At 41.1% G+C, this 26,514-nt stretch overlaps 2 protein-coding genes across 7 annotated transcripts; both read left to right on the forward strand.

Moving 5' to 3' along the window:
• The first annotated feature begins 1,143 nt into the window (after positions 1-1,143).
• Positions 1,144-5,333, forward strand: dmrt3a (doublesex and mab-3 related transcription factor 3a). The gene is made up of 2 exons (XM_086169158.1): positions 1,144-1,546; positions 4,228-5,333. Exons 1-2 carry the CDS (start codon positions 1,144-1,146, stop codon positions 5,331-5,333), a joined length of 1,509 nt encoding a protein of 502 aa, XP_086025284.1.
• Positions 5,334-16,915: 11,582 nt separating this feature from the next.
• dmrt2a (doublesex and mab-3 related transcription factor 2a) lies at positions 16,916-23,114 on the forward strand. 6 transcript variants are annotated; one of them, XM_086169490.1, is made up of 4 exons: positions 16,916-17,031; positions 17,518-17,945; positions 20,459-20,561; positions 21,764-23,114. In XM_086169490.1, the coding sequence occupies exons 2-4, from the start codon at positions 17,556-17,558 to the stop codon at positions 22,837-22,839; spliced, it is 1,569 nt and encodes a 522-aa protein (XP_086025616.1). In that variant the 5' UTR covers positions 16,916-17,031; positions 17,518-17,555; the 3' UTR covers positions 22,840-23,114. The 6 variants fall into 6 exon arrangements, with proteins under 6 accessions (XP_086025616.1, XP_086025615.1, XP_086025613.1 ...); XM_086169489.1 differs by having other exon boundaries at positions 17,521-17,945; XM_086169487.1 differs by having other exon boundaries at positions 17,521-17,945; positions 21,746-22,943.
• The last annotated feature ends 3,400 nt before the right edge of the window (positions 23,115-26,514 follow it).

Here is a 26,514-nt window from a genome sequence, read left to right on the forward strand (position 1 = left end):
ATCGGCTCAGTTATGCCGCGCCGGGATTAGGACGGGCCTGCCAGGCAAAGCGGAGGGCACAGAAAACCCACAGGCTTAGACTCCCAGGTGGAATTCAAACATGGAATTTGCATCAACACCAATCATGCCCGTTCAATGAAACCATATTTAGTTAAAATTCAATCGACTGGTCGCGCCGATTTTGATCGATTCATGCCTAGTGTTGATGTTTTTCCCCCCTAAATCCCATTGCTCAAGATAAAGCCCTTATGAAATATTTGATTTCAAAATACATGGTGCAGTGCAATGCTGTTGAGACATTTTACATTGAAGAAAAAAATGATCATTATTTTCAAAATATTTGCCCCCCTCAGGGGTCGTCACAGCGAATCAACCTCCCCCATCTAGCCCTATCCTCTCTCACTACGTCCATAAATCTTCTTTTTGGTTTTTATTTAGCCCTCCTGCCCGGCAGTTATCCACTGTCCCTCCTCTGATCGTGACCGAACCATCTCAGTCTGGCTTCTCTGACCTTCTTTCCAAATCATGATGGATTCATTCCTGACCCTATTCAAAAACATTTGGCAAAAACAAAACAAAACATGCCAGAACAACAAAACAAACAAAAACAGAAACCGTTTAAACGAATGTCTATTAATTTCTCACCAAACTAAACCAGCCACGAAACTCATATATAAAATATGAAATTCTAATTAGAGCAGAATTGTTCGCTAACTGCTTTGGTGATTTGAAGTGAGAAAAGCTCAGCCGTAAAGCGACTTTGACTGTCGTGAAACTTCGGGCGCTTCCGTTTCACGGGAGACAAGAGTCTCGCAGGAGGGTGGGGGGGGGGGGTCCACGCCTCTCGTGTCTCTGTTTGTTTTTCTTTTCTTTCTTTCTTTCCTTCTATACATATTCCCCTTGCCACGGGTGACGCCTGTCAGGTGAAACGGCTCCTCCTCGCCACGCCACGCCTCCCACCTCCAACCCCAAACCCCAAACCGCGTCCCCGCCCTACCCCACGTCACGCGTGTGTCGCAGCGACTCCCGCCGTCACTCCCGTGTCGACCCCACACGCACACACACACACACACACACACACACACACACACACACACATCCATCCATCCATCCATCCATACAGCCAGGAAGCCATCCAGCGCCATGAACGGCTACGGTTCTCCGTACCTATACATGGGCGCGCCGGTGTCGCAACCCCGTGCGCCGCTCCAGAGGACCCCAAAGTGTGCGCGCTGCAGGAACCACGGCGTGCTGTCGTGGCTGAAGGGCCACAAGCGCTACTGCCGCTTCAAGGACTGCACTTGCGAGAAGTGCATCCTCATCATCGAGCGCCAGCGGGTGATGGCGGCGCAGGTGGCGCTGCGGCGGCAGCAGGCCAACGAAAGCCTGGAGAGTCTCATCCCGGAGTCCCTGCGAGTGTTGCCCGCCATGGGGCTGCAGGCCGGCGGCGACGGCGGCCAGGGAGCCCCGCCCCGGACCGACGAGCTGGAGCTGCGCTGGAGCGGCGGCGAGGCGGCGCAGGCGGCCGCCACCACGACCTGCTCAGGTGAGGAACAGGGGGAGGAAGCCCCCCTTCTTTTAACTTGTTTATTCGTTTATGTTGTTCTTTTTTTTTCATTTATTACATTTATTTTGGTCTCTCAACAATGACAGCGGACGACAAACTCAGCCGGGACGGAGGGATGAAGATGATCTGATGATCAACAATCAATGACGGATTATTTGTATCCCAAACTTTTCGAAAGGCGCCTTTAATAGTAACAATTCCTATTATAATAACTACAAGTATAACAATCATGTCATTATTCCCAAGGTTTTTTTCCGCTTTACTCTTTCCAATCGAGTTATAATGTGGCATCAAGAAATGGTTTGAACAACTAAATGTAGCTTGAAAAGTAAAAAAAAAAAACATTTCATCTTTACATAGACTCATTTTACAAAGTAAAACTGGAAAGAATCAGCGGCAATAATGTGGACGTCAGTACGACACTAACCCTGCGAGAATTTTTATCATGGATTATTTTCTCTACGGATGAAATCATAGTTTACTCTAAATGATAAATGAGTCACCTTTGAAATGATCAAATGGTCATAGCTTTCAAAGAAAAAAAAACTTACTTAAAATTAGAAATAACATCATTGCCTTCTCAAAATAATCATCAGTATTTTTTTCAGTAGTTACAGAAAAAAGCGATATATTGAATATGGAGTTGATTTCAGCAAAAAATCTTTTTTGTCAAAAAATGGCAGGCAGTTATTTTAAGAAGGCGACAATATCCTGCTCCAGTATTTGTTATTTCACAAGATAAAGTTCAATAAAAGTATGATTCGAAAAATTCGGAGAAAAGTTTGAAGTGAAACTTGAAAGAAAAAATACTATCGAGGTTTGTTCATATCAATCAAAATGCAGATTTGAGCAGAAACATCGTCACTCGTTGATTTCCACTGACCATTCAGATATTAAGTTTAACCTCTTCAATGTTTCCCCCCATATCTAGTATTAGGACCAAACAGCAGAGAGGGTCCGATGATATTGGGTTTTGTTTGCTGAAAACTTTAATAAAGAAAAACGGAAAAAATAAAAGCCAGACAACAACAACAAAAAAAAACCCTACGATAAACAGGAATGTTTTATTTTGAAGAAGACATTTCTCATCTATCTATCTATCTATCTATCTATCTATCTATCTATCTATCTATCTATCTATATCTATCTATCTATACCTATCTATATATATCTATCTATCTATATCTATCTATATCTATCTATCTATCTATCTATCTATCTATCTATCTATCTATCTATCTATCTCTCTATCTCTCTATCTCTCTATCTATCCTAGGTGTTAAATCAATTTATTTTCCAATAAACAAATAAAAAGCACCTTGTTAGTGTCAGCGAATTAATTCAGCGTCGTTAACGAATTTTCCCCGGTTCCGGTAAGAGGCGGTCGCAGGTAACCGTGGGATGTCCGTGCGGATGAGACGTTGCCAGGCAACATGCCAGGTGATGTAGAGCTCGGGTTTTCCCATGTGACGTCAGTGATTCCGCAGAAAGACGTCTTTTTTTTCCTGTTAGTTGTCCCTTTTTTCATTTATTTCATTATTTTTCTCACAGCTTTAGTTTTATTATTATTATTTATAGTTTTATCTTACATTGTTTTCTCATTTTTCCTCCATCACGGACAAATTTAACAAAATAAAATCTGAAAGAAGCAACAGAGAATCTGAAAGTCAGTAAGGCATTTGCTTAGACAATCATTCTATATGAGGTATCTAATATATTTTAAATGGATAAAATCTTAATTAACTTAAAATGGCAAAAAGTGCTTTTGAAAAGTGGACACTCATTTGAAAAAAAAAACGGTAAAAAAATATTTTTTAACAAGAATCAACATATCATCACCTTCTTAAAATAATTGATCAGTCATGTTTCAAGTTTTTTAGAACCCCCCCCCAAAAAAAAGCCACATAAACCCCAAAGCACCTAAATCATCAGAAAGAAGAAATAATTTAAAAATTCTAATTTTTAGATCCTTTTAAGATAGGATAAACTTTATAGCTTTGTCACAGCAATGTAACAGTTATAATGTCAAAGAAGAATTAAATATGAATATAAATATGAGTATACTTATAGATAGAAAGTCAGAAGACGGGAGATAGCAAGAAAAAAAATCCACGAATAAATAGACGGCAGATAAATAGACAACGGACAAAATCAACAACAACGTCAGGATAACCATGGGCAACATTAAGAAACAGTGAGGGTTAAAAATATACACAACTAGAACTAAACAACAATATGAATAGAATGTCGAAAATAAATAGCAATGAGTAAAATAAATACAAAAATAGGCCGGGTTTGACACTTTTGTTTTATTTTTACTTTACTATGTCTCTACAGAGTCCTTTAGTGTCGTAAGGCACCCTGAATACAACGCTTTATAATACTACCATTATAAGTACATTTTTATTGATTGATATTATTACAAAATAACCCAAAAGTTCGTGTGTTTGTACAGTTATGAGAAAATGTTAAAACAGCTTAAAAACCCTGATCGGTCGCTTATTTTTTATTTCGTCATTCTTCGTGATTTTAAAGAGAAGGCCGGTGATTGATCTTGCCCCCGTGTGTGTGTGTGTGTGCGTGTGCGTGTGTGTGTGTGTGTGTGTGTGTGTGTGTGTGTGTGTGTGTGTGTGTGTGTGTGTGTGTGTGTTTCCACCCAGAGTCACCGGACGACGGTGGCGACGACGCGTCCGGTGCGGAGAACGGCGGGAGCTCCAGCGAGCGGGAGCAGGAGCCGGTCAGCTCCCCGGAGGAGTCCAAGCCGACATCCTGCTACACGCCGGAGCCTCCGGACGCGCCGCCGCCGCCCCCACCGGCCGACGAGCCCCGCTACGGCGCCGCCAAAGCCGACCGGGAGGCGAAGGCCGAGAGTCCGCGCAAGTTCCCCGGCAGCCCCGGGGAGCGCAGCGTGCTGATCGAGGGCCTCGGCGGCTCCGTGAACCTGCCGTTCAGCCTCCGCGCCAACCGGCCGCCGCTGGACGTCCTCAAGAAGATCTTTCCGGCGCACAAGCCGCCGGTGCTGGAGCTGATCCTCCGCGGCTGCGGCGGCGACCTGGTGGGCGCCATCGAGGTGCTGCTCTCCAGCCGCGGGCCCGACGGCGGCGTGCATTCTCACCCGCACGCACACACGCACACGCACGCCGACCCGCACCCGGACGCGCTGGCGTTGGCGTCTCCGCACAACGGACACCCCTTCGAGCACGGCCTGGGTTCGTACCACCCGGTGTCCGCCTCCGCCAAGTGGTCGGTGGGTTCGGCCTTCCGGGTGCCCGAGTCGCTGCGCTTCGCGTCCGACTGCGCGCCGGGCGTCCCGGGCGTCCCGCTCCCGCAGCAGGCGTCCTTCCCGCAGGCCGCCCGGTACCCGCTCATGCTGCGCAACTCGCTGACGCGCCAGTCGGGGCCCTTCGTGCACAACGACGTGACTCTGTGGAATACCGTGGCGCTGCAGCAGCAGTACCAGCTGCGCTCCGCGGCGCACTACGTGTCGCCCTTCTCCTCCTCCTCCTCCTCGTCATCCTCCTCGCCCTCCTCGGCCGCCGCCGCCGCCGCAGCCGCAGCTGCAGCCGCCGCCGCCGCCGCGGCCGCCGGTTCCGTCTTCCGAGGCACGCCGCTGCTGGCCGCCAGGCCCGCCGAGGAGCCGCGCGTCGGCGCGCCGGAGGAGGGCTGCGCGCTCGGCCCCAAGCCGGGGCTCTACTCCTCCCCGGAGGAGGAGTACGAGGAGCGCTCCGACTCCGCGGACTCCCGCATCCTCAGCTCCTCCAGCTAGAATCGGATGGACCCGACCTAAAATAAGAGGACTACGCGTGTGTGTGTGAGTGTTTGGAGGGGGGGAGGGGGGTCACGCAATCATCATGACGCCCCCCCAGCCACTCAGTGAAGATTTAAAAAAAAAAAAAAAAACATGAATGTAACAGACCGGCTTTTATTGTGAAAGTCTGTCTGCCGCTTCCTGCCCCGCATGTCAAAGGTGGCTGCATGATCACCGTCCTAATAAACCTGGAGTCTCCATCAGAACCGTGTTCTCAAGCGTCACTGATGCGCCCCGAAGGCGGGACTTCTACTAAAATCTAGAAAAAAATCAATCAAAAAAAGAAATATTCATGTAAATATTCAAAAAATTTAAAAATACACGCTTTCCGACCCTGTAACCCAGAAAAAAAATCCACTGAAAAGCAGTATCTAACGCTGAAAAGAATCCCATGAAGACAAGGTTGTTTTTTTTACTCAACAATAAATATTCTAAACAAATTTATTCAAAACTGAAATAAATATTTCAGTTATATCATTTTCAGTTATCTCATCCAGTGAACGTTTTCTTTTAATTACTTTGGAGGAAACGAAAGACAAACAAAAATTGGCAAGTTACCTTGAAATATGAATTGTGTAAATAAATAAATCTATGCATAATCCTCAACGCAGACTTTCCAGCTACTGATAATAAAACAAACCATGTCACCAAAACTGTGAAAAAGAAATCCCATGAAAATAAAAAAAACATAAACTTGAAATCTCCTTAGCAATTTAATTAAAAACTGAAATAATACAAATGTTCAATGGTGAGCAAAAATATCTGAAAAAAGCAACACATCCACTAAATATTTGCAAGGACTGTTATTACTATGGAGGAAACCAAAGAGAAAAAAGTGGCAAAAATGACCTCAAAATATGAATTGCGTAAATAAATTTAATACACCAATAAAAGGTACGACATCCTTCTGGGTAAATAGCAGGAAAAGCGTGAAATATATTCAATTTCTCAGCAAGGAATTAAGTGTGAATTAGAAACAACTTGTGGATAAACAAAATCTATCGATTTAACTACAAATAATTCTTCTTCTTCCTCTTCTTCTTCCCTTATTCCCTTCTTCTTATTATTATCATTACCTTGACATCTTCCTTGACCCATGCCAATGACTTTGGATCAGTTCCCCATAACCTCCTCTGGGAATCTTTCAACTTCCTTCAGATTCTAGTAGCTCTCTATGGCCAAGTAAAAGCCTACTTTGAAGACCTGCAAGTCTGCTTCACAATGGCCAACTTTACAACATCATGGCAGACTGTACAATCTCATCCCTGGGCTTCAGAATGGCCAATGAGGTCATCATCGGGGCCTCAAGATGCGTTGTTGGGGTTGAGCAAACCGAGAACGTGATCCGCCTTCTTCCTATCCGAGCATACATGTCTCTGACCACTACCACAGCATGCACCAGGCGGCAACTTGCAAAAGCAGCAGGAGAACATCAAGTGGGCCCGGATGAAAATCAAGCCATACAAGTCACGAAACATCTCGATAGTCAAGGGAAAGTTTAAAGATGTGAAGTTCTGCGTTACTGATGGCCCAACACCAACCAAGTGTGAGAAACCTATCAAAAGCCTGGACAGGCGTTACGACGCAAGCCTAAGGGGCAAAGACCAAGTGCGGCAAATAAGTCAGGACATCATCGGTAGTCTGGAAAAAAATCAACAAGATCCTGCTGCCAGGGAAGCACAAGCCCTGATGCTTGCAAATTGGACTTCTCCTAATGTGGCCACTCACTATTTACGAGCGCCCGATAACAACTGTTGAGAAGATAGAGCGAGCCGTGACTTCATACGTGAAGAAGTGGCTCAGTGTCCCAAGCTGTCGGATTAATATCAGCTCTATCGCAAAGGGGTCCTCGAGTTGCCTATCACAAGCCTCACTGAAGAGTACAAGTGCTTCAAAGTGAGACTCCAGATGACTTCAAACAACTCCAGGACTCCGACGCACAAATATATCTTGACTGGTTGTGCGACCAGCCTAACGCATGGAGGCACAACCGGGTCATCAGGAGTCCGGGAGCTCTTGAGAGCAAGAGTACTACTACCAACTCCTTGCCCCTGAGATCAACCGATTTCATCCCTACCCAAACTTTCATCCAAGAGGGACGAAAAAGCCCAACCATCCCCATACCAAACCAGAAAGTAGACAGCCAGCCATGGCCCGGGACTGGAAGATGCCAGTTGATATTTCACGGCGGCTAGTCAGTCCACCTGAGATGGCAGCCACTTCCCTTAGACCAGACGTGGTACTTTGGTCTTCATTGTCCCATAGGGGAACTCCCCAGAAGAGGCCCATGAGCGCAAAAAACTACGCCACACAGAGCTGGTAACTGACACCGAACGAGGATGAATTACAAAAACTCTTCGGTTGAAGCGGTATCTAGAACTGTTTTGACTTCTTCCCCCATCAGGCCGCTGAAAGACCTTGGCATCCATTGACACGCCCTGCAACAGACAGATGAGTCCGAAGCGGCCAGAAGAAGCAGCCATTGGATATGGCTCAAGCAGAAGGACCTTGCTGGGCTCAAAGAGCCTTAACATGACCCGCTCACCAACACGCCCCCCCCAACCCGTCCAGCACTTAAGAACCTAGTCCACAACCCACCAGGACGAGGGTTAACCAGGTATGTGTTCAGCTCTAGGCTTTACTCAGGGAAGAGGAAGAGGACGTCCCCTGCCTTGCATAGTCCCGTGGACTGCTCCATTTAAACAAGGCTATTCTCATGACGGGACACACTGTATCTGGTCACCATTGATGACCGGGTCTAGTTCTGAAAGACCCAAACACCCTGTGATTCAATTGTACACTATTGATAATGTGTCCTGAAATTTACATCTTTCCCACGCCTGAGATACAACTCTGATGCCACTCTCATGCATACCATCTATTGGCACAATAGACAGTTTATCATCACGTCCCGTGTTTCATGATTCTGTATTATATCATTAGGATGGCCTGGGAATTGAGGCGTTCATAGTTAAAAATGTGAAATACTTTGTATCAAATTACACCTGGAAAAATCTGCATGCAAGAAAGAGAAATATTTCGAAAATAAGAGAAAATAAACATGAAATGATAACAACAACAATCATAATATAAACTCAGCAATAATTACAGTAAAAGATTTACTGAAATTACTTAAACATTGTAAAAGTTATCATACAAAGTTAACTTTGAATTGATAATTGGGTAGAAGACCTGAAAATGAGCAAAATTTTGATTTTCAAAAATCAGAAAAAGACCAGCAACTTCCCGAAATTGTGCACAAATTACAGAAAGAACAAACAAAGACTTGAAAATGTCAAAAATTCAATGAAAATGATCAAGAAGTTGTTGTTGACCCGAAGAAAGGCCAAATATTTATATGCCGTATATAGTAAGCAAAAATAGGGAAAATTGAATGAAGGTTTTAAAAGATTTATCTCTAAAATACCTTAAAGTCTAAAACAAACTCTGAAACAAAACAGATAAAAAATGACAAGAAATTGCCTGGAACTCACTTTTTAAAGGTCAAATAAGTATTTGCAATTCCGATGAGGAAATTATTTGAAAACAGAAAAAATAAGGCACTTCATGCAGTCTCTTGTATGCTTGCATGATCTTACATGGGGATATTGTGAAGTTACAAACTGATGATCGACAAGACGTCACATTAAACACGTGACAGACATCAGCTAAGGAATTGATAACTTTTGGTTGAATAGTTCAGCGCAGAAACAGTTAAATGTTACTGGAACCATTGACGTATAAAGATCACAAATTGAGGCAAAAATTGCTGAAATGAAAAGTTAGGTGTGAAGCTGGAAATCAGCCAATCATGGGAGCAGGAACATTTTAAAATTGGCAACACAATTAATAATAACAGGCCAAAAATAAACTGAAGTTTATCAATGAATGAAGGAAAAAATTATGAGAAAGGAGACGGAAATCAGCTGATTTAATATGTCAAAATATTTTGTGAAAATTAACAAAAAAAAATTTTTGTAATTCAGAAAATGGTTGAATAAATCTCAAAATATTTATAAAATATCAAGAACTGAAAAGAAAACCTTTAAGAAAGATTTAAGAAAAGAAATGACTGAAAATCCTATTTGAAATGGAGTGGAAATGACCATGATTTCATGTGAATATCAGATCATTTTTAATTGAAAAAAAAAAAAGTTATTGAAAATTAATTTGAAAAATGGATCTTAAAATAGTGACAAATGTTTGGTGAAATATCAGCCAGTACAAAGTTAACTTTCAAATCAGGAGAGAAAATATGAAAGCAAATCAGTAAGAATAGCCTATAATTGCCTTCAAAAAAAGACTTAAATTCAACTAAATATTGTTTGGTGAATATTGCAAAACGTTTAGAGTCGATTGAATGTTTATTTTATGAAAATCTGTAAACTTTTATGTAGAAATAGCAAAGAATTTGATTGAGAGCAGACAAGAATGAAGTCAAAAATAAAGAAAAGCAACTGATCCAAAGACGATTGAGAGGTGATGGAAAAAAAAAATAACAGAAGACCAGCAGCATATATACCATTTTTGAATGATTCAAAAGTCAACTAATCTGTAAAAAAAAAAAAAAATATCTATCTATCTACAGTATATATTTTGGAGGAGATATCTGAAAATCAACAAGAAATAATAACTTCAAATTCTGCAAAATAAAAAACTCAACAGAAAATGAAATGAAAAAGTTCTTCATTGGTTGAAGATCAACTCAGAAGTGGGGAAATAGGAAAGTTTCACCAGAGAAAATTAAAAGAAAAAAAGAAGCAAGAATTGATCAGAAAAAAAACACGACAAATAATAATAATAATACTAAAAAAAACAATAGATCACTTGTACATAAGAACATATTTTAACTTAAAACATCAGAGAAATGTAACCACATGGAAATAATTAAAATGATCAACAAATAAATCAACTAAAGACAATAGCAAGTGACATCTTGAAACAATAGTCAAACATTTTATGAAAGCAGGAAGAATATTTCTGAAACTCAACAAGAAATCAATCAAAATCATAAATCTTAGTCTCTTGTGTAAGACTTAAATCTGCGGGAATGTTTGGAAAACATCTGAGATGAAATGCAAAATGTGCAAAAAATGTGGAAGGTCAGTGAAGATGAAAAAAAGAATGGGATCAAAATAAATAAAAAAATAACAAATAAATAATAAAGAGAAAAAAAAATGTCTGACAGTCAGACATAAACTGCATTAGAACATTTTTATTTTCTCCAACTCACGCAAATAGGAGATATGTGCGTCTCCGGTTCTCAGCGGCTCTCCGTGCTTGCAGGCCCGGCGAAGGGCGCCATCTAGCGGACACTTTCGTCACACGACGCGACTTCCAGTGAAACTGCGAGACCAATACAAAACGAACTAAAATACACAACTAAAATTAGATAATTTGGAATTCATTGAAGAAATAATCACTTGAAAAATAGGATAAAGGATTAGGGTTGGAATAGAATAAAACAAATTCATTAAAGAACAATGGATGATTGGGTGTCAGCGGAGCTACAAAATAGGATTGATTCGGGAAGATAAAGTTAATTTCTGCAATTTTTGATATAATGTTATATTTATTGCTTATTATCCGTAGAAATGGGTGTATATTAGTCTCACTGAATCTAACTTCGATTTTACCTCATCAGTATCAAATGATTTATAAGGTCAAACAGTATAAAGATGTTCTTTAGATGTGAATCTTATCTTGGAATGTTCATTATTTGGTTTTGTTTGATATTAGGGATTATTTTATTTAGCTTTCTTTGATAGAAGAAACAACTTCAGCAAAAACTTCATCAATTACTTGTGAAACGTCATTGCAAAAAAATTAATGTAAACGTGCTTCATATAACTCAAGGTATATATTAAATTAAAAATATCCATCCGGAGAAGATTCATTAATACATTGAATTAACCCCTGACATAGTTATGGATTATTCACGTTTAATATTTATCTTGTTATGGGTATAACATTTGAACCAGTACCAGTAAGACCATATGCCTTTACCATCAAATAAAATGAAATAAAGATAAATCAAAGAGGGTCAAACCGGAAAAATAATTGTATTTACCTGCTCTATAGCGCCCTCTAGTGGCCACAACGAGGTAATGCATGATGATGCCCATCTTGAAGTCCAAACTGAGCAACAACAATAATAATATTAATAATAGTAATAATAATAATTTAAATGTAATCACATTTTCTACCTAAAACATTAATGTATTTTCAATTCAATGGAATGATAATCGTAATTCTAATAACCAAAATTGGCAAATCATACTCTTTTACCCCTTTCATTTCTGTCATTATTTTTAGTTTTTCCATTTCATTTTTATATGTTTATTTTCCAATTTCACGAAATCAGATGTTTTCTTTCAGATTTCTGAATGTTCACAAATATGGCCTCCCTTTTTCTTGGCATAAACTCGGGTAAGTAACTAAAGACATCTCGAGTATTGCTTTCAGATTTTGGTGCAACCTGTTCTTAAGACCAAATTAATAAATTACATTTTTTTCTCCTCTTTTAAAACCCCCCCGGGGGTTGTGGGTGGGGGTGGGGGTTATTCTATTTGTTACATAAAATGGATTTCCTTATAATAAAAAAAAAAATAGCTTGTAAATTTCAAGACATCAAATATTGATGATTTAATTTTGACAAAAAAAGAATGAGTGAAACAACTAATTTCAGAAAATCCAGATATCTTTTTTTTACCTTTTTTTTCTCTCCCCTTCTTCTCTCTTTTTTGTTTTCTTAAGGACCCTTAAAAACCCATTGGGCCTCGACAGTGATCTAGTTGTCCGGGACACTCACAGGCCTTTTGAAGTAGACAGTAATCTCAGATGGATGAGAGACATTTTGGTCCAATATGTGTGTGTCTCCTGCCGCGGTGTGTGTGTGTGCGAGGCCGCCGAGGTCGGCGTGTCGAGCCCCCTAAGACAGAGACAAATGTTGTTGCGCCTGCTTTTCTACTCAGCTGCAAGAGTTGGCGCTCCATCAGAAGCTAATTAAAATAACAGCCATCCCACAATGCACCTCTCCGGTTACACTTTAACGCTTGCGACCGGACGCTGTTGTTTCCATCAGATGGTCACGTGACCCGCCGAACGCAGGCCTCGCACGCCCAACCCAACCGTGCATGTCCGTTGAGAAACAGCTCAACGTGAAACATTATTGGAAATCAACTAAGCCATATTCCTGTCATGAGGCTTTTAAACAAATTCACAGCATCTTCATATTAAAAATATGAATAGGATTTGCGCTGGGATGATTTATGGCGCTCTTTAATCGCTCAAGGAAAAAAAAACCCTTGAGGATCCTTGAGGAGAACCCAAACATTTTTCAGAAATACCCGAAAATGGTCCCTCTGAACCCCCCTGAGGATCATAAACTCTTGGACGTCCCTCAGCAACACATTTCATCTATTAAAAAAATCATAAAAAAAAAACAAAAAAAAAACAACTGTTATTTTTCTTTGGAAGGCCCCGAAGGTTCCCAGGAGAGCCGGCGATGTCTCTGCAAACACCTGGATCTCCTTCAAGGATGCTCGGACTCTGCTCAAGGATCTTTGCGTATCGTCGCGCCGAGAAAAACAGAAGAACGGAGCTCCCGCAGCTAATTTATGAAATCAGATGTTTCCCTCAAAGATTAAAAAGATCTTCCTCAAGGATTCATGGAACCCCCCCGAACCTGGTCTCCATCCCTTGAGACACTGAGAGGGCAGTCTTTAAAAAGATGCCTGGGATTCCTTCAGGGAGCTCCTTAAACGGCACCTGGAAACCCTTTCAAGGCCCCCCCTCCATTCAGACACATGCACGCGTGCACGCACAAACACGCACGGATCCACCTGAAGGGTCTGCGCATGTGCACGCGCATTTCCGCGCCGGCAGATCAAAGCATTCCGGTCGTAAGACGAGGGAAGCTGCACCTGTGGCCGTGACGTCATCAACATGCGACAGATCGCTTAGGAGGGGGGAGGGGGAGCAGGAGAGTGTTTATACATAAATCTTTTTTTGTGTGGGAAATGTTTAATGCTCGAAGAAAAAGAAAATAAAGGAAAACGGCTAAATAAATATAGAGGTAAATTTTAAAAAAAGAAAGAAATATTAATAAATTGCAAGGGGAATAAAATATGTATTTAACTTGGTGGTTCACAAGGAATCTCAGACATCAAACTGTATATTTTTTGGTTTTTGGATTTTCCATAAGTTTTAAGGATTTTTTTATATAATTCAAAATCGTTTATAAAGAATGTAAAATTGGGGGAACACTTTTGCATTCTGTTTTTGTGAATGAAGAACTTGGCCAGGCCTAAAATAACATTGACACATAGTTCATCTCTTTTGCTGCTTAACAGTAAACCAAATGTTATGTCATCTCTTGAGGAGGAAACTGGTGACAATGGAAAATTGTCTTTAGCCCATTTTTGAGTTTTCGCCCAAAAGCCCTGTACTTTTTCGCATGTGTTTAAATCATTGCACCTTGTTAGACACACACTCACACACACACAGGAAATTAAAATAAACCGACTGAAAACTAAAACGCCTCTTGTAATAATAGATGTAAAAATGAATGAAGCCCACACGTTTCAAGGCGAGCCCTTATGTAAACATTGTTTGTAATGAGTCTGTGATAAGAGCATATTCTTATATGGTACAGGAATGATAACACAGAATGTGCATATATTCATATAAATGAACATTATTTTGTTTTCCAGCCAACAGAATAGAAGGCAAACATCAAATTATAGGGGATAATAGATTGGCTGGGAAAATCAAAAAATAAAAATTAAAAAAAGAATGTATTCAGCAAAAAAAAGAAATATTTTTGAAATTGGAGGAATTACATAAATGTTTAAACCAAGACACATTTATGTTTAGAAAAAAAAAAATCACATATATGAAGAGCACGCACATATACTTAAAGCAAGCCGTAAACCAACAAAGACGAACATAATTCCTGCTAAAATTCGTTTTATTTCGTTTTGCAGGTTGTCATTGGAATCCACGGGAATTTAATTCTCCGAACGTCAGTCGCAAGCCTAACACCTTTTCACCGGGTTAAACGTCACCCAACCAACCGCAAGAGAAAGCCGGCCACCTCCATCATTCAACACCCTTGGAATCAGTGAAAACTGAGCGATCGGTGTCTTTTTCTTTCAAGAAATAGTCGGATCAACACCGGGATGCCGGACTTTTTACTTATTTCGACCAACGGAAAGGCCCTGTGATGGACAGTTGAGCGCCAGGTTTAGCCACGCCCCCTTCCGGTGAGAGCTGTGATTGGCTACAGTCCCCTCGCGACCCAGAGGATGGGACCGGAAGTGGAGGTAATAAACTACAGATAATGAATGAATTAACGAATCAGAAATTTTTCATTTTGTGCGACTGTTTTATAATCAGACACATTTTCGTAATCGCGGGGGCAATAGGAAACTTATACACTACTTCTACTACTACCATTAAAATTTCTTTAAAAATTCGTATGTAAAAAAACATGTTCCATTCATTTATCCTCTCTTAAATGGGAAATCAACTGTTTGAACTGAGGTTTGTTTTGAACGTTTTGTTCCGGTGTGATTGTTGTGAAAACACCGTCCTCGGCCTCAGGTGGCCTCATCCAACGCACAGATCATCATCTACTTCCGAGAACTGCACCGCACATCAGAGGATGCCGCTACTTTGTCGCCATGGCAACGTGGTCAGCACGCCTCTGTTTTTGTGTTTGTGAGTATAAAAAATCAGTTTATTGTGAAAATAAGATAAGCGTGTGATTAATTATCATATGTGTATTGGTATGCTCACAGAACAGGTGTTGTGGAATAAATAATATAATAATGTCTATTTATATTTTAACAAGACTCAAATATGGTTGCCTCTATTAATGTAACAGTGATACACACACACACACACACACACACAGGCCCATCTACGCTTTCATATTTACCATTCTTTAATATTAAACATCATGAATACGTCTCTGAGCAACACCGTTTTTCTAAGGGTTGTGCTATTTCTAAAATTTTACAATGTAAAATTGTAAAAAATATTTTATAAAATGAAATTGATTCAAGGGCAAAAGTAATGTTGTAAGTCATCATGCCTGTATCTGTAAAAGACATGGGTGTGACTTTTAATAACATTAGTGTGATTTAAATTTATTACTCCTTTATTTACCCTGTAATATACACATCACAAACAGCTGTTGTAAAAAGACCTCATTAATGATTGTTGCTCAAACAGTGTTTTATAGCCATCAATGGGCCATTAAAAGAAATATCTAAACTAAAACTAAGCTGGCAATGTTAGCAAGCTTTACAAGAAGGATTCAGATCATTACCAATCCTCAACCCAATATTTGTATGAATTTGATGGTGACTGAGCCGAGTAAATGGAAAAACAATGGATGAATCATCAGGTCACTGATGAAGATTATTATTGGCATTGTTTTCAAAGAATCTAAATGCAGCGACAACAATGACAACAACAACAATAATAATGATAATAATGATAATAATGATAATAATACATTGCTTGGCTAATCTTATTTTATTACATTTTGGTGATCCGCACTTGTTTATTCTTTGTTTATCACAGAAAGCTTCTCCATCTAAACGTCTCCTCTGCATCCTCCTCTCTCACAATAACTATCTTTGTGTCCTTTTTCACTCCATCCATTAATTGCAATAAATAAACCTCCACTATGGGAATCTTTGTTCAGGATGAAGTGTCATGATGATGGGCGTTTCCTGAATTGTTCTTCATAAGCATACTTGTGCAGTGAAAAGGACTGCTTTAAATCAATTTTCGTAGTGCAGAAATGTGCAAAACACAATAATGAATCTTCTTCTGAGTCTTATCTGAATTGCAGTTGTTTAAAACATAATCTGCCAACATAATGCAGAGGTTTTTTTTACCAACATTCCCATGTCCAAGGGGAATGTATTGTATGTATATTGAATATTGAATGTATGTACATGAAATGTACTGAGAGGTCTAACTTAAAAAAAACAAAAACCAAAACAAAACAAAACAAATTGAGAATGCTTTTTTAAAAACACCCTTTTTACCAGACCAACCAAACTATAAGGTAAAGGTGAAAGAAAAAAGACAGAGATTTAAGAATTCGACTGTTTAAATGTATTGACCCCACAAATGAGCTAACAGTCAAGCATAGTGAGTAAAATGCACCTCTCTACATTTATCAGCTAATATGTAGCCCAGCGAATCAGCCACTCTTACGTTAGATGTTAAGGTTCCGTGACGTAACGGTAATACATCTTTAATATATATTTAATTAAAAAAAAGTTTTTCGTTTCATCTAAACATTGTCACCGGTTTGTCTTGACGCTAGCAACGAAGCGTAGCTTAGCCGGCTAATCAATTTGATTTAGCGTTACCGGGCAGATCCAGCGCAGCATCAAACATCCGCGCAATCTCATTGGTTTGCGCCTGCTCGGGCAATGGCCAATCAGATCGTCGCGGGGAAGCCCGGGAGCGGAGCGCTTCTTAGGAGCGCCGCTGAGGCTCCGGCAGTCAGACGAGCGTCGGACCGGGCGGAGTCACTACCGACACGGCCGCACATCAGTGGGTACCGGACACCGGGAGCGGCGTTTGATAATCACGGTAATCACCAGGACTTTAACGCGACCTTCTGGAGGTAAACTTGCGTTTTTTTTTTTGTTTTTTTTGGGGGGGGGAGGGGTCGTGGGGATGCAAGAAGCGCGCTAAACTCAGATGAACTATATTGGACGTAGCCTGGTTATTTAAATTAGCTGTAGTTGCGTATATTTAATTCCGACTGCAACTGTGTGTTTATTATTTATTCCAAATTACCTATCTGGCTTCGGTGACAAAAACAAAAATTTCAGTGTACAGGGAAACACGTTTAAAGACTGCGCACATGACAGTTTACACTTTGAATCTTGTTTCCACCCTATCGTATTTAAAAAATTATCCGTTAGCGTATCACGTAAATATATTGCAGGAAAATCACGTTGTCAATAAGGAAAGATAATAAAAAACAAAAATTCGTTTTTTTTTTACTTTCATATTTTCTCGTTGAAATATCAAGGAAATATTGCGTGATAAGTGATCGGAAAAGTAAGTTATGTTTTTTTTTTTTTCTATCATTATTATTCCTTAGCAGAGGCACGGCGGCTGGGAGCCGCGACTCCTGCAGACATGACGGACAGCTCCGGTTGCGAGTTCGAAATCGACGTGGAGAGCCTGGAGACGGAGAGCGACGACCCGACGGAGCCCGGCAGCCGCCCGGGCTCCGCGCCGCCCGGCGAGGAGGACGGCGGAGCGGGCGCGGACGGCGCAGACTGCGGGCGGCCGAAGGGCCAAGACAAGCCGGGCCCCGGGGGCGGGCTGTGCGCCGGGGACCAGAGGAAGCTGAGCCGCACGCCCAAATGCGCACGGTGCCGCAACCACGGCGTGGTGTCCTGCCTGAAGGGCCACAAACGCTTCTGCCGTTGGAGGGACTGCCAGTGCGCCAACTGCCTGCTGGTGGTGGAGCGGCAGCGGGTGATGGCGGCGCAGGTGGCCCTGCGGAGGCAGCAGGCCACGGAGGTACGCTGGGAGTGCGTTTGCGTGTGCGTGCATGAGCGTGGGTGTCCCCTCCGCAGCTTCGTGTCGTGCAATATTATAAGAAGTGACCGTGCGTGTACGTGCCCGCCTGTCTCGCCCTCTGCGTATTTGAATCACCCGCATAGATGCAAAGACGCGCAAGTAGCTGCGATTTACTCATTTCGGTCTTATGCAATCGAATGGCAAGTTGTGTGTAACTAAAACAACTCGAGTAGTGTGTGTGTGTGTGTGTGTGTGTGTGTGTGTGTGTGTGTGTGTGATAAGGCTGTTTAGTCACAGTTAATACAAGCTGAACTGCCTGTCAGGGGCATCAAAACAGTGGAAGTTGTAGCCAAAACAAAACTCATATTGAAGGTGGAGTTTTATTGGAATTACTTTCGTGCAGCATCCGTGCACCTTTGTGCACTCCAAAAAAAAAAAGAAAAAACCCAAACAAATAATGAAGAAATAAAAGTTGAAATGCGGGATTGTCTTAAATAAATGTGACTAAAGGTTGCAGAGGAATATTTTGCATTGGCAGAGATCTAATAATTTATCAAAATTTTGGTGAAAAAGATAGAATTTAAAGGGAGGTCATCACTTTCTTTTAAGTTTATAATTTATCAGTAATATAAACAATTATTTCTTCCAGTAATGTTTTTAGGCGTGTGACCCCAACAGTTGCATACAAATAAAGGGAAAAATAACTTTTATTGCTACCACTGGAATACTTTTCTTATTAAATGTGCTCTTCAAACATTTATTCATTGTGCAACTGTTACTGATGCAATGCAGTGCAACGCAAAAAAAGAAAAAAAAGCAAATAATCCGCATTATACGCTCTAAACCCACAACTATTCCACGGATGAGAAAATGCCCCCCGAATACGTGTTTAAATGTGAATTTGTTTGAAATTAGACATGCATTTTTCCCCGTGACAAGGCAATAAATCAAACTGTAGGTCTATCAATTCAAACATTACCGATGTTTAACAAGCTCCCCGGCCCACTTTTTCTCCAATTGACTTCGATTTCTCACTTTGCAGCCAGTTAACATGAGCTCTAATACATACATATATATATATATATATATATATATATATATATATGTATAATTTTTAAATTTATTTGATTTGTCTATATATAACATTAAACATGTCACATGAGAAGTGACGTATTACCTAACAAACAGAAGAGTTTTTTCTTTTTGGTTTAAAAAAAAAAAGGTTATTCATTTTTTAAAGAAAAAAATGAAACTTTTTTCTATTAATTATAAATCATACAAACACTATAGCCTGTATTTATATATATGAGCTTCTTTCATGGATTGCCAATGCAGTATCCCTATTCACATCGAACCCTTCCACAGGCATACACATGTATACATATTTGTATAAACAATATATATGCATACATCTATATAACAAACATACATATGGATAGATATACAAACTACAAACGTAACATTTAAATACAATTAAAAAATACCTGACTGACATAATCACAACAATCGATCCAAACTTTTCTGTGCTCATTTATTCAATGGCACGGCAGTTTCCTGGAAGAACCTGAGGCCTTTTTCCTCTTATTAGTCTCTGATTTGTTTCGCAGGCGAACCTCAAGTATAGAATACAGGAGTGGAGAGGAGGGGGTGGCTGGGTGACGGTGGGGTTGTCAGCAGGATGTCAGGCGTCGAGTGTGAATCAGGAGAGCCCAAAACAAATGACCAAATTAAAAAGTTTGATTTCGTGACCCCCGGTTTTATTATCGCTGGAAACATTTCCGAGCTCGGTGGAGCTTTGCCTAGAAACCACACAGGGCTCGCTCAGACTGTATTTACGTCGCTAATATTTTGGTGCTCGTATTTCTGTGAAGAATAAATACTGGCTGAAGAAATGCGGAATTTGCATGTTTATTCTTGGTGCAAGATTCAAGGTTCTTTTATTGCTGATGGAAACATGAAGGCACCAAAGAAACAATTAAATAGCTGGGATATCTTGGATAAACAAGATAAGATAAGATAAGATAAGATAAGATAAGATAAGATAGTCCTTTATTTGTCCCACAACAGAGAACTACAACAGCAGCAATAACAGTGTATCTATAAATAAGGAGAAAATAAGATATGATAAGTAATATCAATTAGAACAGACATAAAGTGGTCAATTCTAAAATAAGGTAATGTAAAATAATACATTATTTGTATTTTTAAAACACTGCTACTATGGTTTATTTCAATTTATTTCAAGTTATTTCATCTTTGGCATCCCACACAAAGTGTTGAAGATATTATTGCACCTTAACCTATCCAAAACAGTAGTTTGTCACCGCAAGAAAAAAAAAAAAAAAGAAAGAAAAAGTTTTATGTCCGATGTACAAGCAGGATTATTTTTCAGGCCCTGGCTGAGCCTGCGCAAACACAGACACGGGCTGTGACAAATCAGGCATTGCTTAAGGATCACGAAAACACACTCAAATCCCATCCTAAGCCCGTGTTTGTTTTCCCAAATCTGCCAGGATAAGAAAGGGATCGCCGGGAAACAGATTCCGGCGGAGAGGAGGACGATATATCAGCGACACATTCGACCGTCCACCATGTTGGCCAAGAGCATCCTGGAAGGTAAGGAGGCCGGTTTCGTTCCTCTCCGTTGACCTCTCTCCCTCTCCGGCTCTTAAAACAGAAAGAGAGTCAGAATCAAAGAGGGCCTTGACTTTTGTGTCTCACTCAAATGAGGGGAGAAAGGACGTGCAAATGTTTTTGGTTTTAAATCAAACCTTGCAGCACAGATGGTTATTGGATTGTACTAAAGTCACTTTGAGCTATTAATTGTTTTTAAAGACATTTATAAAAGTGTAAACCAATATCCATCAAGGAAGAATTGCTCTGACTTAAGATACTACGTCTTTAAAAGTAAAAGAGTAATTATTTGGTTATAGGTGGATGATATAGGACAGGGGTGGGCAAACTTTTTGGCTTGGGAGCCACGTTTACTTTTAAATTTGACAAATGGGCCGGGTCAGGACAAGCTATGATACATATATGTAAAAAAAAAAAAAAAAAAGCATTTGTTAACAGTACATATCAGACTCGTCTGACATTTGCTTTGAAAATAAAGCCAGCTTGGTTTTGAAGACTCTGACATTTACTTGCATTTCATGCACACACCCTTGTTTTTTCCCTTGTAACTTCACATACAGCTCATTCATTCAGCCAATCTGTGTTATTCAACTCAGGAAAATTCTCATGTGGTCTGAAGTCGCTCCAAAAATGAAATAATCTCCTGTTTGAGCTCCCACATTCATTGATCTGATCATTCAATCATTCACGTCAAGTATGAATTCTGTACCGATCTTTGGCGGGCCGGATAAAAAAGACCAACGGGCCGGATATGGCCCGCGGGCTGTAGTTTGCCCATCATCTATAAATCCTATAATATATCCTATAATATAGGATATGTTAACCCTATTGCCCCTCAGGCACAAATAAAGTTTTCTAATTCTGAATCTGATTCTAAACATGTAGGTCATACATCTGCTCAGGCAGCTGCAAAAATGCATATTTAATTGGTAATAAATGCCCAGGCAAAGTTTTTATTAATTGAAGTAAGCTCTTTTTTTCCGTTAGTTTATATGTTTGGATTCTCACTTGGTCAAACACCTGGAAGCTAACATTTATTTTAAGGACTTACTAATTCCTGTATCCAATTTGAAGAGGTGGCTTGTCGTCATCTCCATTCGCTGAGGTTTTTCTGCACGCATTCTTTCCACGTGCTAAAATCTAAAACACATTGAATGTGCTAAAAGGCGTCTCTTTAACGACAGGATACCGTCCAGTGCAGTCTGATCCCTTCCTGGCCGCCAACCCGTCGCTCCCCCCGCCGCTCAGCGATCGCATGAGGAAGCGGAGGGCCTTCGCCGACAAGGAGCTGGAAACCATCATGCTGGAGCGCGAGTACAAAGAGCGAGAGATGCTGGAGAAGAGCCAGACCACGGCGTCGCTCCTGTTCCCCAGTGGAATGGTGCACCACGCCACCGAGTACAACGCCTACAAGACGACGTACTCGCCGACGGCCCCGGCGGAGTCACCGCCCAAAGAGCTCTGCAACATCCTGGGCCCGAACTGTCTGGATCTGTCGGTGCAGTATCCCTCCGCTTCGGCTAACGTGGAGCTCATCTCCTCCAACGTCAGCGTGGCCACCACCTACCGCCACTACCCGCTGCAGCCGTCGCGGGGCGGCTTCATGATGTGGCCCCGCAGTTCGCACAACCTGGGCGACGCCTTGCTCTACCAGCAGTGCCTCTTCAACGCCACGGCGGTGCAGAACATGAAGCCGGGAGCCGTTTGGGAACCCAAGGCGATGCCGGCCGAGAGCCAGCTGCCCGAGCAGGACGCCGGCCCCGCCGCCCTTGCCGCTAAACTGGAAGGGTCCCGAGCGGCCGCCCCGCAGGACGCCTCCGAACCGCAGAGGGCCGATCCGAAGCCCGTCGTCAGGGAGTGCTCCGCGTTCTCCCCACCAAAGAGGAGCTTCGTACAGTCCTTTCCTTCCAACGCCAACTCCCCGAACTCCAGCCAAGTCCTCAACCGCCCGAACAAAGACAAGTTCTCTGTGAAACTCAACTCCTTCCACTCTCTCATCCAGCATTCGCTCGGCGACAAGGGCGGCGCCGGGCCGGAGCTCAGGCCGCCGTACTGCAAGGACGTCTTGGAGGAGGCCGCGCGTAAGTACAGGGAGAACTCCGCCAAGGACATTCGCGCCGCAAAGATCGCAGACAGATACGCCAAAGACTTCCTGTCCAAGCCTTTCGGGACCAAGATGGCCTCCGGCGAGTCTTTGTCCTTCTCGGTGGAGGCCATACTGAAAAGACCCTCGCCCGCGATGAGCCGGGCGTTCCACTGATTCCAGCCCTACCCTGCACCAAATGAGGGCGTCGTGGGCAGGGTGGCGGGTTTGAGGAGTGAATCAGGAAGTGCAACGCAGACCTTGAGCTCTATTTTCTTACTGTAACATAGATGTACAGTATATGCATATATATATATATATATATATCTCTAATATATATATATATATATATATGTATATTTTTTCATGTGCATGTTCAATAACTTTATTTTGTAGAGTATTTAAACAGTATCTCAATGTTTCCTCATGTCAATAAACTTTATTAGACCGAACTCTTTTCCGCCGAAACGTCTTTTATTTGACTTTCAGGGTTTTCGTCGGGTCAAAGCTCCCGCCGTAACGTCTTGTCGAAGCCAAGCCAATAGAAGAGTAACCCTCCACCCCTCCACCCCGAGGCCTTTTACAGCCTCCTTTTATTAACAAATAAGAATTATCTTAACAAAGTGGGGGTCAATGGAGCTTCATGCTTCTGAATCGCTAATCTGATCCAAAAAAAATAGAAGCATCAGAAAATGTTCGGTTATTTCAAACCCCCTTTTGCGTATTTTGAGATAATTCCCAGATGTCACCTAATAAGGTTTTGGTTTCTTGTGATTCTAGATTTTTTTTTTCTTCTGTGATTTCTAGTTTATTTCTTTTTCTTTATTTAGAACATTAGAATTGAAGAATCATTTCCAGCCAGCGGTTGGACGGCTTCAAAAAAAAAAAAAAAAACAAAAAGGATGATGCATCGCTGTCGATAAGGATAACTATCAGAAACATTTGAATATTTGCAAATGTAACGGTGAAGACAAGGGTGAGGAGTGACTGGCAGATGCTGCCGAAGTGGTCAATTCGGGCCGGATCAGCTGTTTTTCACGACCGGTCCCCTTCCCGTACTTGCGTTTTGATGAGGAATGTCGAGATTTAGATGCAGCGCAGCTTCGATGTGGATGTGACAGGGTGGATGTACTAACTGCTCCTCAGGGGAGGAAACATGATATGGCCCCGTAAATCTGAGCACAGCATCGTTTCATCTGTTCAAGATGCTTCGCTCTTTTTATTATTTTTTTTCCGATGCTCATTCCTTTCCAGTTACAGCTTTCAGTATGTGTGTGTATATGTGTGTGTGTGTGTCCTTGTTGGAAACATGGGTTTCACATGGACTGCAGAACAGAACTGGAAAAAACACAAGAAACAAAACTTAAAAAACAACAGACAATGAATTCATAATTCATTTTCAAGGAATCTCTTGTAACTTCTTGCTCAATTTTGGGGTAAATATTTGAAAGCCAATTTTAATCATTCCCAGGCAATTTATTTGATATTAATTTTATTTCTCTACTGCTAATTATATGCTAAACTCATTTCTCCTGGTAGTTATTTCTCCTTAGTGCAATGCCACATTGCCAATCACTTTTTAGTAATTGATTTTCATGTTTTTTCTGTTTTGCACAATCTAGTATTTAGGCAATTTTAATAACTTTTTTTTTTCTAATTCATTACAGATTTTATTTATTTATCTAATTGGTGATTTCTTGCGATGGCAACCATTTCTTTATCTACTTGTGGCACTTATGGAGGTTTTTAGATATTTCTTGTCGAGCCATTTCAGAGATAACTTTACTTTTTAAAGTTCACTGTGTAAAGTGCTGATTTCTTTTCACAGATATACAAAGAATTTTGCCCGCTGGACCAATTCACTTTGAATCTTAACGAAATTGCGACACATTCAAATCTTCTCTGTCTCGCTTCAGGGAAAACTGCGCGATATCTGTCTTGTGATGATTAAAATTCCAAAAAACACATTTAAAAAAAAAAAAACTTGAGAAATGTGCAGAAATGTGGGAAGAAGGAAAAAGACGACAGTTCCTCGGGAAAGGGATTGGGACATGTGCATAAAGTTCGGGTGAAAATGCACGAGGCTCGCCGAAAGATATCAAACGCGACAGAGCGAGGGGTCAAAACGTGCGGGGGGGAAAAACAGGCGAAGTCAATCACGCTAGGAGGAGACTGAAGAATTTATTGACTATCGAAACAGGAAGCCAAACCAAAGAGGGTGTAAATCAGATGTAGAGCTGAAAAACAAAAAGGGGATCAGAGCAGATGAACTGCGAGATGAAGGGAGGAAGAAAGGAAGGGAAGAAGAAACACGAAAAATAGGACGGGGCCTAAAACAGGCGTTCGAGGTTCTTTTCAAAATAAAACGGCGAAGCGATAGTTCATTCCTTCGATTGGAAAAAGAGAAGTAAAACATTTGAGGTGCGTCAAAAAAACAGCATGATGACTGTCTGGTCTCAATGAGGCCATTAAACCAGGTCTTTGACATCTTTATTTAACAACTTTTTTTTTTCCATTTTTCTGAATGTATCTATTGATTGGAATTTTTACTCAGTATTTGTCATTAAATTGAATTAAATTCAACTGAATTGAAATTAGAGCAACACAGGATAGTGACTGTAATGAGGCCGTCAAAACTAGGTTTTCAATATCATTATTCATTAATTCTCAAATTTCTTATTCTATTTAAGTTGAATTTTTACTCAATTGTTCTCATCAAATTTAATTCAATTAAATTTAGAACAACATAACGTGGTGACTGTTGATTTATTTTTCAAATTTCTTTTATTTCAAGTAGAATTTTCACTCAATTGCTATAATTTGAATTTCATTTAACGGAATAAACTGCATTTAAGTTAATTTGGGAGCAATAACCCCTCAAGACAGAGTCAGAGGTAATATTTTGGTAATTTCTCCTTAATTTTACATCTCTCTAATTGGGTTTCAAGGTCAATTCTTTGTAATTTGGGGTTTATGTCAAGAGGGATTTGGTGTTGTTTTCATTATGTATCCAAACACATTCCACATCAGATGGTTTACACGCAAAGACGTTTAAATAAGCCTCACTGTCTTGATGTGTCTAACAAATTTTCACAAAGAAAAAAACAGCATACTTCATAGTGGTCGCTCAGGGCGACCGTTTATCAATGCCACCCAATTTTAGGGCGATTCCACTCATGTGAGTCTCGAACCCCCTCCCCACTCCCACCCACCATTGCCTGATACGCTGATAAATGTATGAAAACACCACTGGACCGTCAAAAATGAAACAATAATTCATTTCCCATCAACAGTCGCAGCCTTGAAGTATCAAATCCTGGAAGTGTAACCAAAGCACAGAGAGGCCATTGTTTTCACTATTACCCAGTGATGTGTGTGTGTGTGTGTGTGTGTGTGTGTGTGTTTGTGTGAGTGCTTATATTAATGCCCTGACAGCAGTTGGCTGTTGTGCAGGAGGGGACAGTGTTTGTTGGGACTAACTGCCACTGATAAGTATCTGCTGAAAGTCCTTTCGGTACCCCTGTCCTCAAAGTGTGAGATATAACATGTCAGCAGAGTGAACTGGAGTGTTGACTTAGCAACCCCCTGCCTCCGAATACACACACACGCTTTCACATACTTTCACTCACACACACACACTTACACACCATCCCTCCTCCATCCTCTTATCAACAGTTGTACTTCACAACAGTAGCATTTTGTTTGGGACAAGCAGGTGTCATTTGCCATTTAGAGACTTCAATGACTTTCCTTCATGGTGGGAAAAGAAACGCACACACACACACACACACACACATATACATGCACATGCACGCTCACACACCGGCGAGCGCGCACGCGAAGGCAGAACTG

The sequence above is a fragment of the Fistularia commersonii genome, chromosome 22, assembly GCF_037954325.1.
Source record: "Fistularia commersonii isolate RoL2024-O1a breed Wild chromosome 22, RoL_Fcom_v1.0, whole genome shotgun sequence".
NCBI classification, from domain to species: domain Eukaryota; kingdom Metazoa; phylum Chordata; class Actinopteri; order Syngnathiformes; family Fistulariidae; genus Fistularia; species Fistularia commersonii.